Below are 13873 nucleotides of genomic sequence, written 5' to 3'. Positions count from 1 at the left end.
TAGGAAGTTGTACATACATCATGACACACCCTCTGGTGTTGGTTAAAATAGATGTCAAGTATAAACTTTGAAATCATAATGGTTCTCAAGATATAGAGCGGACACGATCTTCACCACAGGACACATGGTTGTCAACTGAAACCAAAGTTTTTTTACCTTGACCTTTGACCTAGGAAGTTGTACATACATCATGACACGCCCTCTAGTGGTAGTTAATAAACATGTAAAGTATAAAGTATGAAATCATAATGGTTCTCTAGTTATGGAGCGGACACGAAAGTGTTACGGACGAACGGACAGACGGACGGACAGACTGATCACTATAAGGTGACCCGCCTTAAGGCGGGGCCCTAATTAATCTGTTGCTAAATGCTTGGTTTTTCCTATAGATAATCAATTACTAATTGATTGAAAATAGATAGACATGCAAACCTAAATGAACATATATCAAGGACAAAAACAATAAACTTCGAACAAAGGAAGTATGTGACCACTTAATTTTCACAAATCAAGTCCTGTAACTTTGGAATTGTAAACAATCTCTAATAAAAAAGAAACTATCTTCATGGAACCAAACACTGTATACCAATATCATATAGACTAAATTATATTATTAAGATCAGATAGGGCAGATTGATCATTCCACATAATTGTTAATGTAAGTTGTAATTGATTGTAACACACTAATTTAGTGAGTAGCTTTTTATGTGAATTTCTCTCGACTACAAACTGCCTTACTTTTTAAAGTGTAAATTACCATTAGACATTAAGCAAGCACCAATCAATCAATCTAGAAGTGCATACTATACAAGGATTTCCTTTATTTAATAATCTCTGATAGAAGATTTTTTCAGGTTAAAAACAAGACTTACATCATTCAGATTGTCAATAATAAGAAGCATCTGCTGGTCACACATTTGTTTACTAGAATTAGCTACAGAATTTTGACGGTGGATTTCAGCCAGAAGGTGGCGCTCCATATGATCTAGTTCTAGATGTGTAAAGGCCGATTTGACTGATCTCTGTTGTTGGTAGTTCTTCAGGAAAGCTGTTGTGTCACTGTAACATTAAAAGGAAATTTCATTTAGAATTCATATCGCTGATGAAACCATTCGAAAAATCTAAAATAAGTAAAACAGGTTTATAATGAAGAGCAATATTGTTTAATTAGACATATTATAAATTACTATAGCAATAAAATGGTATCTCCAAAACATTAAAACTATTTAATTAAATGCAGCAGAGAACACAAAGACATGTGAAATACATTGAAAGACAAACTGTCCACTTACCTATTAACTGCAACAATGATGAGAACAAACACTGTCATGGAGGCACACACAGCAAATAGGAAATGGAAGGAAATATATCCTACCATTAACACTAAGTGGCACCACTTGAATTCTAATACATCACTTGTAGGTTGACCTGAAATAAAATATTGGAACATACAAACATTTAGGTATATAGTTTTTTATATCAGTAGCTGCTAATATAATGATCCAGTGTGTTCTGGGGGATTGAGAGTTTGACCTATCATAGATTTAGAATATTTGATACTTAACTGTAAAATCTGTGAATTTTCTACTTTCGTGACAAATCTGAACGGTTGTTTGAATAAATTAAAATATGAAAATGTGCTTGAAGAGAAAATTAGTTTTTCAGAAACTTTAAGCTGTAAGGATTGAATTTGCAAAGTAAGTGTTGAAACTTACCAAATTTAACCATCATTCCAAAGGCAGCTATAAATAGTAACAAGACAACTACACCAATCACTGTAGCCATGAATGGAATAGAAAAATGTGAAGGTTGTTTGGAATCTTTGGTTGTTGTAACTTGTCCTTGTGTAGAACCTAGAAAACAACAAAAATTAACTTGACAAGGAGTGAATTTACTGCTTATTTACTATTGGAGATCACTAACTTGAATACATTAAGCCACCAACTGTAGTATGCTGTGCATAAAAATCTTTATTGTAACCAACACCACTCAATGGAGAAGACAAAAGTGGTGTCTCTTAATACAGGTGGTCTTTGAATACAGGTTGCCAAATTTAATAGAAGAAAGCATTTATGTAACAATATTCATCTTAGCTTGAGGAAGGACTACTTTACAGATTCCAGACTTTTAAGTATGTTTAATTCAATTAAAATATAATTTTATCTCTTTTCCTTATAACTGTTAAAAAAAAAGTTTATTTCTCTAGCCATGCTAATTGTATTATGTAATCATTAAATTCATCATGGTGATTTTTGCAAATCTTGGACACTATCATATAACTGCTAATAGCTCCATTTGAATAGCTTATTTCACTCCTAACACAAGTTGAACTTAAATCATACATGTGAACCTCCCGACGGGAGTACAAAACTCCCGTTTTCAGGGGTCTACTCCCGTCCTCCCGTTTAGGAGAAAAAACTCCCGTGTATGAAATATTTCATGAATGAAAATTTTCAGACGCCATATTTGATCATTTCTTACTACTGTACGGGTGTAATTGACACCTGTGTTAAATTTTACCTGTACATCAAAGAAGATGTATAATTAATTGGCTTCACTTGACAGCTGGGGTGTCAAACATACTTGTAATCAACGATGTTTACCTCTGACTAACTGCCGTTGTGTTATAAAAACGATGTGTATTGGGAATATTGAAATACATTTTTGTTACTTCCCTTTGTTTTATCCTGTTTTCAGTTATTTTGCTTTTAAAGATGTAAATTGTAAAAAGACTATAAATGATTAATATTTTAATCAAATAATCATAAAAGGATGTTGATTAAATGAATTTAAATGTTTTAGGACAAATAAAAAAATATAAATTTATAAATTATTTTAGCAATCTAGACCTTCTTTCATGGATTAAATTGAAGTTTATATTATAAATCTGTTTATTGGTTAAGAGACCGGTATATACAATATGTACATTTAGACTAATTACAGTTCTAATTTAAAGTTTTAGTTAGTTTATTTGGGATTATAAAACCTTGGGTTTGAGAATTGTAGATGTTAGAATATACAAGATTTTATTGTGTAAGCTAGAAATAGCAAAACATTTTACAATGTTTAAGTCTTTTTAAGTTTTCTACAAATATGACTTTCATAATGCTTAAAAGCCATTCAGTACTACTGTTAGTGTTTGTTATTCTTTTAATTAATTTATGATGTTGCAAACAAACATGTAGAGCTTATTTCTTTCTTATTTGTCTATACATTTACCAATGATAAGGAGATGGAGACATGAATAAAAATCTATACAGATAAGATAGATAAATATAATGGTTTATTTGCAAGCAGTGAACAATCATTTATCAAAAACAAAACAAAACTATTTTTTAAAACAGGAAACAGATTTTTCTTAATATTTTATTTTATTCAAATTGAAAGGCAATAAGGGACCATAAGGGTACTTTAAACATATTACAATTTGTAGAAAAAACACAATTTCTAATTCATATGGTTACATTTACGACAAAATTAATGTCGATAAAAAACCTCCTGATCTGAGTCCTAATCTCCTGACCAAAATTTCCAAATCTCCTGATCTGAGTTTCACAGTCCATCACATGTATGTTAAATAATTAGAAATAAGTGATATTTGGATTGGTGATTGTTCAATACAAGTGGCCATAAAATCAGGTTTGACTATATACAAATCTATTAAGCTACATTTTATAACAAAAAGTTTAATTCTTATGAAATTAAAATTTTGGTATCTAAATATATAGCCATACCTGACATGTAAACGTTTTTTCTTCCTGCAGGTTTAAAAACAAACAACTGATGCACTGTATCTTTGTCTTTGACACTGAGTGCAAATTCCTTGTCGAGATAACTCTTGTCACCAGTGGGTACAGCAAAAGACAGTTCAAACGTTTTAGGGCACCTGACTTGAGCTACAAACTGGTACAGAGGTTCAGTAGGGTATCCTGGATCTGTTAAATTGATACTTAAAACACCTAGGAAACAAGAAGAAAAGAGTAAAAACATTTTCTGTCTTAAAGATATTTTCCATTTGTCCAAAAAATTCAAAATCCTTTCTTTTTTCAATCATAATCTCATATAGTAAAGAGACTTTTGTCACATTCAAGGAAGATCTTAAAATATATATCTCATATGAGATTTTGTTCAATGATTTCCTACAAAACACATTTCCTTTCATTAATCACAAGTCATAATCATTAACTTATTTGACCCCTACCCCCTTCCCCTTCATAAAAAAACGGCCACAAAAAAAAACACATTTTCTGAGAAAATAAATTGAACATTAGTTGTCTCTACAATATATACATGCCTGGACATTCTTGTATTTTCCCAGTCACATTCATGACCCAGTGTGTTGTATTATGGGTAATGTTTCCTTGGAGGTGATTAAACACTAGTTTAGCCATAGGGAACAGTGACTCCAGGAGAGATTTGTGTCTATTTACTACAATCCTAATACTTGGCAGGTCTGTTGTCCCCTCGGATGATACAGCATAGGTATGGTTATCATTGAGGAATTCTACCAAGCCTGGGTACTGGTCAAATGGTTCATCAATACCCTTGGCCATCATTATGTTGTCTAATACTTCATCTTCACAGGAATGCTGGGCTACAAGATAACACATAACTCTCTTTATGTACAATAAAGGGTGTAAGTGCTCATAACAATCAATTTTTTACTGGATATAAACTGATAAAATATAAAAAATAATCAAAGAGCCTCTTTCTAGTAATCGGTGAAAAGTCTCTCTGATCATGAAAAATCTCACTGATCAACTCAAGTAATCTATATGTCCCCATCTTCCTTGACCAATAGAATAACTTTCTTTTTAACCTTTTTCTATTGATGGAATAACACAAACATACAAGAAAAAGAGGGCAAAAGGAAATCTTGCCAACGTATTTGTCACCTTGGTCATAAGATGTTTAACACAAATATAAAATGATCAAGCACAAGTCCAATAGTCATATTACTTTTTTTAAACATATTATTGGTGTAAATTGTTTACAGGTATATAAGTACATTCTTATTTTGTATGGAATTCACCTTACAAGTTATTTAATGGCAAAATAGATGATTCATTTTGGCGATTAATTAGAGCATTTTGTAAAGTTCACCCAATTGCTATTTATAACTTTTTTCCTACATATCAATATCTTGTTAGTATACAAAGCCACTGACAACAAGACAAAATCTCATATTATTTTTTGTTAGAGAAAAAAAATATTACAAGATTAAATAGCATATTTTTTTCTGGAAAACTTACCAAATGAACTAGATGTGGTGCTAAATGGAGATTTGGGTCTAACTACAGCAGACGTCTGTGTGATCAATGTTTTCACACTAACAGCTCCTTGTTTATATCGTCCAGCGGCTACTTGCTTTGTTACACTGGACATTTTGACAAAGTCTGGAATTTGTCTGAGCTTGGAATCAATATCAATGTCAACAATTTTATCTCTACAATGAATAATTGAAATGTAAGTTATAACCACATGATGTTTACAAGCTACTAAAACCAAAAAGCTAAAAAAAAATGTTTTTATGGAAAATTACATACAGACATATGAAACTGATTTCAGAATGAGTTTTTATTATTGAGAATCTTACTCAGTCACATTATTTGTAAGAACTTTATTTACAGTCAATTTTATGAACATACCCATAATGCATTTTTCCAGTTGTAATCCAGCTTCCATCACTTTTCACGATCAAAGTCTCTGACACAAGAGTCTCATAGTAGTTAATGACATTGTAGACCAACTCCATTACTGTCTCATTGGTTACTGGGGTCATGTGACAATATACGTTGTTTGAATTATCATAAATAGGTCTCAGCTGAAATCCAAGAAGATCACCAACTAAACATCTACAAAATATTAAATGATTCATTAAACTTTTTAAAGAGATAATGCTTTGTCTCAGGTTTTATGACAAAGAATGAATAATAAAACAGAAATTTCTTACATCAAAAGCACTTGTCTGAATATTTGAAAGCGAAGGAAGTATCAAAACTGAAATAGTTGAGGAGTTACATGACAAAATGACTTAAAAATAAAAACCAAATACATCTTAGATCAACTTTGCCTGAGGGTGTTCGGAGTGGAGAAACTTGAATGCTTAATTTTCTTTTGTTTCATGTGATGGATTATTTGGTATTAAATCGGTCTGCAATCATTTAAAAAAATAACACACAGAGAGTTAATACAAGGAAAATGTACCGTCCAAATATATTATAGATGTATGTTGTCGGAAAATATAAAATTTATTTGTATGAGCTTTAGAAACAGGACCCCAAAATGAACTGGTTTGGAAACAGAAATATCTATACTACGGTTTGCTCAACGTGGAAGTGGGGTAACAGCAAACTTTATTTGTACAAGTACAAATAAAATAAAAATGTATTTGTATACCTGTTATTTGTACAATAGATGGATAATTGAAGGATAAAAGGAGATAACTTACTGTTCTGTTTGACAATGGTAGTCATGGTATGTCTCACAGAGATTTGTACAATTAGAATCAGCACAGCATGACATACAAAGAGGCAACCGAGGGGATCTCCCATTATCCTTGTCTGTTACACCACACTCTCCCCCTTGTAACCTCATCTTCTTTGCACATGTCTTTGTACAGTTTAGGCAAGCAGCATTCTTAGATACACAACTAAAATAGAACAATATCAACCAGATAACTTTAATTTCAAGATTAAGGTTATTACAAATGATCATTTATTAGACAATATTACAGGAGACCCATATGTAGCAAAATAAACATAAAATCTTATTCTGTTTAGACAGTTTTAAGATATTCTGTATCAAAGATAGATAAATCTAAGATCTTTAACATTCAAGCTTCAGATTTAATATTAAAAACAAGAATGTGTCCCAAGTACACAGATGCCCAATCATTTTCTATGTTCAGTTAAAAAATTTCTTTGACCATGAGTATGGAATTCTAATGCAATAAGTTTGTAACGACAATTTTCATTGGACGTTGACAAATATTTTGAGGGGTTAGATTCCACATTCTACCAGTCCGTAACTAAGAAAGCCACCATTTTGAATTCCGATATTTTTTTGGTATGTAATTTCCTCGTAATTTCTCAAAAAATAAACAAGATAGTCACATTCTGAGCCTCAAAATCTTCTTTTTGTCTATATTGAAACCATTCTGAAGCGTTGGAAAGGTAGAAATACATTTAGTATTTGTGTTTGACAACCAGAGCATACATATGACGTCACATTGTTTAAATGCTAAAGACGATGCAACAGTTTCATGGACTTTTTCATTTATGGCATTTTCAAGCCAAAATATTTATTAAATGAAAGGAGTATATTCGATAAGGTCCTAAAATGGCCCCCTTTTTTAGCGTAAATTTCAAATTCAGATTTATCGACCAATATCACGATAAATTACAGCTAATACATTGACTAGCTAGGATATAAACCATTTTGTTGAAAATTTTACGTTTCTGCGTTTTATTATGACGTCACAAGTTGTACTCATATCGATTTTTCACGAAAAAATCAATGAAAATGGGTAAATTTCCATAGATAATTGGACATTAAACATAGAGCACATGCGTCGACAACAAAGATCTTTTAAAATAATGTTTGTGAAGACATTTCACATGTCTTATTTGAATCTTAAGCTTGTCGACGCCTGCGCTCTATGTTTCCTGGTCCTTCATTTGGTTGAAATCTAGCTGATTTTGTCAAATTTCACCAAAATCCCTGATTTTGACCTTTTTTGGATATAAAAATCAACGTGTTAGATTTAAATTTTGACAAAAACAGTTCTCTTTAACTTTCTAACATGTCTTTAAGGCAACTTAAATCATTTATTGTCTTATAACTATGAACTTTATAATTGGGGCCAAATATGGCCCTTACTGAACTTACTCCTTTATGTTAATATGTGGCGTCGCTAGGTAAACTCAATTTGCGACAGTAAAATCAACGTTTCACGAAGGCCAAGCTTAAAATACAATACAGTTATCTCCTAAGTACTCTCAGATCTGTTCCTAGTGTCTGTTTGTTGTTGGGATATACAAGTACCCGGCCATGTCCACTTGTATATGTGTCCATCAAATGAGTTAAGCCTTTTCCAACTGATTTTATAGTTTGTTCATATGTTGTACTGTTATACCACTGTCCCAGGTGAGGGGAGGGTTTGGATCCCGCTAACATGTTTAACCCCGCCACATTATGTATGTATGTGCCTATCCCAAGTCAGGAGCCTGTAATTCAGTGGTTGTCATTTGTTCATGTGTTACACATTTTCTTGTACATAAATGAAACCGTTAGTTTTCTCTTTTGACCGAGGGTATCACCAGCCCAGTAGTCAACATTTCGGTGTTGACATGAATATCAATAATGGGGTCATTTTTATAAATTTCCTGTTAACAAAACTTGATATTTTTCGAAAAAACTAAGGATTTTCTTGTCCCAGGCATAGATTACCTTAGCTGTATTTGGCACAATGTTTGGGAATTTTGGATCCTCAATGCTCTTCAACTTTGTACTTGTTTGGCTTTATAAATATTTGATATGAGCGTCACTGATGAGTCTTATGTAGATGAAACGTGCATCTGGCGTACTAAATTATAATCCTGGTACCTTTGATAACTATTGAATAGTTTTACAATTTCAGAGCCTTTTATAGCTGACTATGTGGTATGGGCTTTGCTCATTGTTGAAGGCTGTACAGTGACTTATAGTTGTTGATTTTTGTGTCATTTGGTCTCTTGTGGACAGTTGTTTCATTAGCAATCATACCACATCTTCTTTTTTTTTTAATCTCTAATTTGGCATTAAAATAAGATAGATCATATCATAGGGAACATGTTTTCTAAGTTTCAAGTTGATTGGACTTCAACTTAATTTAAAACTACCTCCACAAAAAAAACTCACCTTAACCTGAAGCAGGACAGACGAATAGATGGACAGACAGACAGACAAACGAACGAACGGAGGGACACATAGACCAGAAAACATAATGCCCGTAAATGGGGCATTAATATGTGATTTATATAAAAAACTAAGCAGAGAAACTTATTTAAATATCTGCATAATAAAAATGAATCATAGTCTCTCCATTTTTAGTTAAATTGGTTGTCAAGTGTATGATGAATTTCACGATACTTTTTTCTCTAAAATGTTACAGATTTGTTACTATTCTATTCTATTCTTTGACTGAAGCAATAATAGAAATGAATAGACAAAATAAATAACATATCAATTTCTTTGTAATGCAATAATTATATGACTTTGATACTCACTTTTCCTCTTTTTCTATCCAGATAGGTGTACTGCTACCAAAACCTGATCTCAGTTCAAATATATTAGTTACCGGTCCAGGCTGGGAACAGTAGATATATCTGGATGTATGCTGCTTATTAGGAAAGTTTCCATGTCTCATGTATGTTTCACATGGCTCTATAAATGTTTTACCTCCATACATCTTATTTGTGTATGTTATATTCTGCAAAATTAATTTAATCAATTGAACTTAACAAAAAAAGCAGAGCTAAAAAAACTTATCTCTTATTTAGCAGTAACAATTTAAATATACTTAATGCAAATTGTTATTATATTTTGCTGATTCTGTGAAAGTTTCTTTGACAACATACATGCACTTAGATGTGTCATTATGGAATTAAAGTGAAAGTATGGTAAAACTTATAAAATCTCACATAAAATGGTCCTGTCAAAATAGCAGCATGATGTGGTCAACAAGACATGATGGCAAATCATTACTCACATAAAAATGGTCACGTCAAAATTTAATATGCCAAGTTAGAAGAATGATGGAAGAAGAAAAACAGTAGGTATTTTTAAGTTCTGGACTACAACAGAATATATGTAAAATCATTATTTTGACTGTTACTGGACAGGTATGTTGTAACAACTTACCTGTAAATCGAATTTGCCCAGCTCATAATATGATGGCACAGGATAAGGACAGTATTTGTCTACCAGTTCAGGACTGCCAGTGAATCTATCTAGTTCATTATTTACACTATGATCCACTGGCTGCAGGAGGATCTGGGGTTTAAAGTAGGTCACAGTGCCCTTGATAAAAAATCCTGAACCTAAAATAGAGCATTCTTTGTTGTAAACTAAAATTCGAAGTAGGCAAGGTAATATCATATCACAGGTGGTGAACATTTTTACCAAATTAAAAACCTTAGTTTTATTTATCATAAAGTGTGTAATTGTTCATTTAAAATCATTGCCATGTTTAAATATAATGACTATTTGGTTATTCATGTGCTCATGTAGACTAAACTCTGTCAATAAAAAAATATATTTTCTTCTTAATTCCTTCAACTTTCCTTCGTCCATCTTAATTCTTCTATAAAATAAGACTATCATCTTGCTCAGACAGACTTAACTCTTGTCAAAATGACATCTTCTAGTCCCTCTTAATTCTTCTTTATCATGAGACTATCATCCCTCTAGCTAAGACTGACTTACCTCTGTCAATATGAAATCCTCTAGTTCTACTCAATTCCTCAGAGTTAACTAAACTAACATCTTTCATGTTTTCTGCAATGATATTACTGCTCACTGATGGAAATCTTAAATCTCTTCTTTCTATTGAAAAACAAATGTATATATCATTATATATTTGATGAAATACATCCTTAGTTGCAAGATTATTCTTTATAACAAATTAAAACATTTTGTAGAAGAAACCTATTTTTCAGTTTTGAAATTACTCTTGATTGTAAAGTTATGACTGTTGCTCTTTTTCAATATTCTGTGAAAGCGTTTTCCAGTAGTTTTAAAAATAACTTTGGATTTTGTAGGATTAACATTACATACCTCAAAGAAGAAAGGTTATGGTTAAATAAAATTGAGAATGGAAATGGGGAATGTGTCAAAGCGACAACAACCCACTTTGTGCAACAGCCTGACCATAGAACAGACAACAGCAGAAGGTCACCAACAGGTTTTCAATGAAGCTAAAAACTCCTGTACCTGCCCTTCAGCTGACCCCTTAAACAAATATGTATACTAGTTTGGTGATAATGGACGTCATACTTAACAGTGAATTATTTACAAAAACATACTGTATCCTTATTTGTCCTCTTGTAGCTTTGAATAATCAAAGTGCTTGTTAGCAATGAGGGTAAAGGTTGCTTTATTGTGAAATGTGAACTTGAATCTCAACATTGCATAGTATTAATCTTAAGAAATCAATTAAAATTCTATAGTTGTAGTTCAGTCTTTTTTTTTTTAGAACAGATAGACTCATAAACTTTGTATAACTTCTCTAATTTTCAATTAAACAAAAATGTGTCCCCAGTACACAGATGCCCCACTCACACTATCATTTCCTTTGTTCAGTGGACCGTGAAATTGAGGTAAAAACTCTTATTTGGCATTAAAATTAGAAAGATCATATCATAAGAAACATGTATACTAAGTTTCAAGTTGATTGGACTTCAACTTCATCAAAAACTACCTTGAACAAACTTTAAACTGAAGTGGGACGAAAGGCAGATGGACAGACAAATGAACAAACTGATGTACAGACCAGAAAACAGAATGCCCATCTACTATCTTAGTGGGGAATAAAAATGGCATTATACTTACACATCATTTCTTAATTTTAATATCTGATTATATATCTTGTGTATCATTGGTTATAGACCTACCTCTACATTCCCTATCGTCTACATCAGTACATCTTTTGAATTCGTAATCGGCTGATGTACATTTCTTTGTACAATCTGCAAATACATATTTTGTATCCTTAGTAATGATGATCTGAGGCAAACAATTTGATATGAAAGGAAATGTTATTCACAAAATAATGCTAAAACTTTTGAGAACACATTTATAATGATTTGAATACATAATAAAGTTTGTGAATTTTAACTTATTTATATTCAGTCAACATGGTTAAAGTTTCAGATTCGATAATCAGGCTGAATGTAAATGCAATAGCATTAAAGAATAATTGGTAGTGATTATTTTAGTAGATAGCTTGAACAATTATATTCATTTTGATGCATGATAGGATGAAATGAAGTTTATCTTCTATGTGCACTGTACTATCAGTTTTGATGCATGGCAGGATGAAATGAAATTTATCTTCTATGTGCACTGTACTATCAATTTTGTTTGAGAGAGCCGTGGTGTAGTGGTTAGTGCATCGGACTACTAACACAAAGCTTCCTGGTTTCGATTCCCGTTCGGGATGAAAATTTCAGGAACTCAATTTTCGGCTCTCCCTTGACACCATTTGCGAGTATGGTCTTGAGGAAACGATGATAGTCCGTCGGAAGGGGACGATAAATGGCTGAACCGTGTTAAGAGAGAGCCATATCTCTTGCACGTTAAAGACACCCTTATAGATTTCGAAAAAGAGTAGGCTAATGCCGCTACAAGGCAGCACTCGCACCCGTAAAGTGGAAAGGGATTAATATAAGTTGTAAAACTTGTTTCCCAATCCACTATAAACAAATATGTTTAAACTAAAAAACTACTATCAATAGATTACCTTTACATTCAGCATTCCCCAGAGATGTACACTGTCTGGACATGTAGGTACCTCTTGGACATTCCTTTTTACAATCTGATAAAAGAAAAATATACTATTTACAATCTCATTTGCTGCTTACAAATATGTTTTGTCGCAAAGTACCAAACCAGTAACTCTAATGTCTAAAAACAACCTTTCTGTTGTTTGGTAGGGTTGTTATCTCATTAATCCCCATTTCCAATTTCATTTTATTAAGCTAGTGATTATTAAATAATTGATGCTACTTTTGACTTCTTTGTTGGGTTTATCTACCATGAGTGATTACACTGAAAGTTATGAATTCTATATCAAAACATTGAATTGAAGGACATGAATAGTCTGTATTCATTGAATTATCTTGTTAAAGATCTGCCAAAAAAAAACAAGTGTTGCTTTGTGGTTACTAAATCTGAAGTACTTGAAATGTGAATTTGGATTGGGACCCTATATTTCATGAGAATTATCCTCTAATTTTAAATGAAGTAGCACACGCTGTGCCAAATCTCCATCCTCCACAAAGTGACAATAGAAGCTGTCTATAACCTATAACTTGTATTAACACTTACTTAAACAGATTTTCTTCTGATTCTTCCCACATGGTAAGTCTTGATAGGTTCCTTCTCTACATGGGGCATCACAAGCTAAAAGACGTCAAGATAAATTGTGTGAATTAAATGTTGTCACTGTTATAAAAAATTTTACTTCTCAACTTTGAACGTTTAGACATTATAATTTAAATTTGGATGTAACAGGTCTTCTAATAAGCTAAAAGTGTTTTGCCTATCAGCTCATATAAACAATTTTCTCATGTGACTGTCATCAACATGTTTTTAGAATTTAACTATAAGGAATAACTTTAATTTCTTTTTCAGTCTATTTGAAATAACATAAAAAATGTTGTGCACACTTTTAAATAACACGCTACAAGGGTTATTCAGTGTGCACCACATTTTTTATGTTATTTCATCATAGACAGAAGAATTATTAGTCCTTTCTTAAATATTTTGAATTTCTGAAAATGAAATAAAAACTTAATATAGATCATTCAGATACTTAATGTAGAATATTCAGACTTGACAGGTGAACTTCATAAAAATCACAAAGTAAAGTGGCATTGGCACATAGAGTGGGGGACACAATTTCGCCGTTTTATGATTTTGAGGTGTAAACACTTCAAAGGATTGTTGAAATGGAAGAAATATGCCGATAAATTATGATTTTATAACAAACATGATTATTTTTTAAACTTAAACAAAATTACGGCAATAACTTCAAAAGATCGAAAAAACGGACAACAATTTTCGGTCAATTTCCTGAATGAAAAACAGGATTTTTAAGGATTTTTTCTTA

General features: G+C 32.0%; 1 protein-coding gene across 2 annotated transcripts in view; it reads right to left on the bottom strand.

Moving 5' to 3' along the window:
• Positions 1 to 13873, bottom strand: part of LOC134712720 (uncharacterized) — a 90953-nt gene that overhangs the window by 9101 nt on the left and 67979 nt on the right. For both annotated transcript variants that reach the window (XM_063574548.1, XM_063574547.1), the window contains exons 11-24: positions 13090 to 13164; positions 12503 to 12577; positions 11655 to 11729; positions 10468 to 10587; positions 9904 to 10082; positions 9270 to 9472; positions 6452 to 6652; positions 5649 to 5855; positions 5253 to 5446; positions 4295 to 4594; positions 3735 to 3959; positions 1716 to 1853; positions 1293 to 1428; positions 873 to 1059 (exon numbers count right to left, since the gene is read on the bottom strand). In XM_063574548.1, coding sequence (XP_063430618.1) covers positions 873 to 1059; positions 1293 to 1428; positions 1716 to 1853; positions 3735 to 3959; positions 4295 to 4594; positions 5253 to 5446; positions 5649 to 5855; positions 6452 to 6652; positions 9270 to 9472; positions 9904 to 10082; positions 10468 to 10587; positions 11655 to 11729; positions 12503 to 12577; positions 13090 to 13164 — 2315 coding nt within the window. The remainder of the gene's footprint in view (positions 1 to 872; positions 1060 to 1292; positions 1429 to 1715; positions 1854 to 3734; positions 3960 to 4294; positions 4595 to 5252; positions 5447 to 5648; positions 5856 to 6451; positions 6653 to 9269; positions 9473 to 9903; positions 10083 to 10467; positions 10588 to 11654; positions 11730 to 12502; positions 12578 to 13089; positions 13165 to 13873) is intronic.

The sequence above is a fragment of the Mytilus trossulus genome, chromosome 3 (assembly GCF_036588685.1).
Source record: "Mytilus trossulus isolate FHL-02 chromosome 3, PNRI_Mtr1.1.1.hap1, whole genome shotgun sequence".
NCBI lineage: Eukaryota > Metazoa > Mollusca > Bivalvia > Mytilida > Mytilidae > Mytilus > Mytilus trossulus.
Note: the sequence above shows the minus strand (reverse complement) of the source record. Positions and strands in the feature narration are given on the sequence as shown.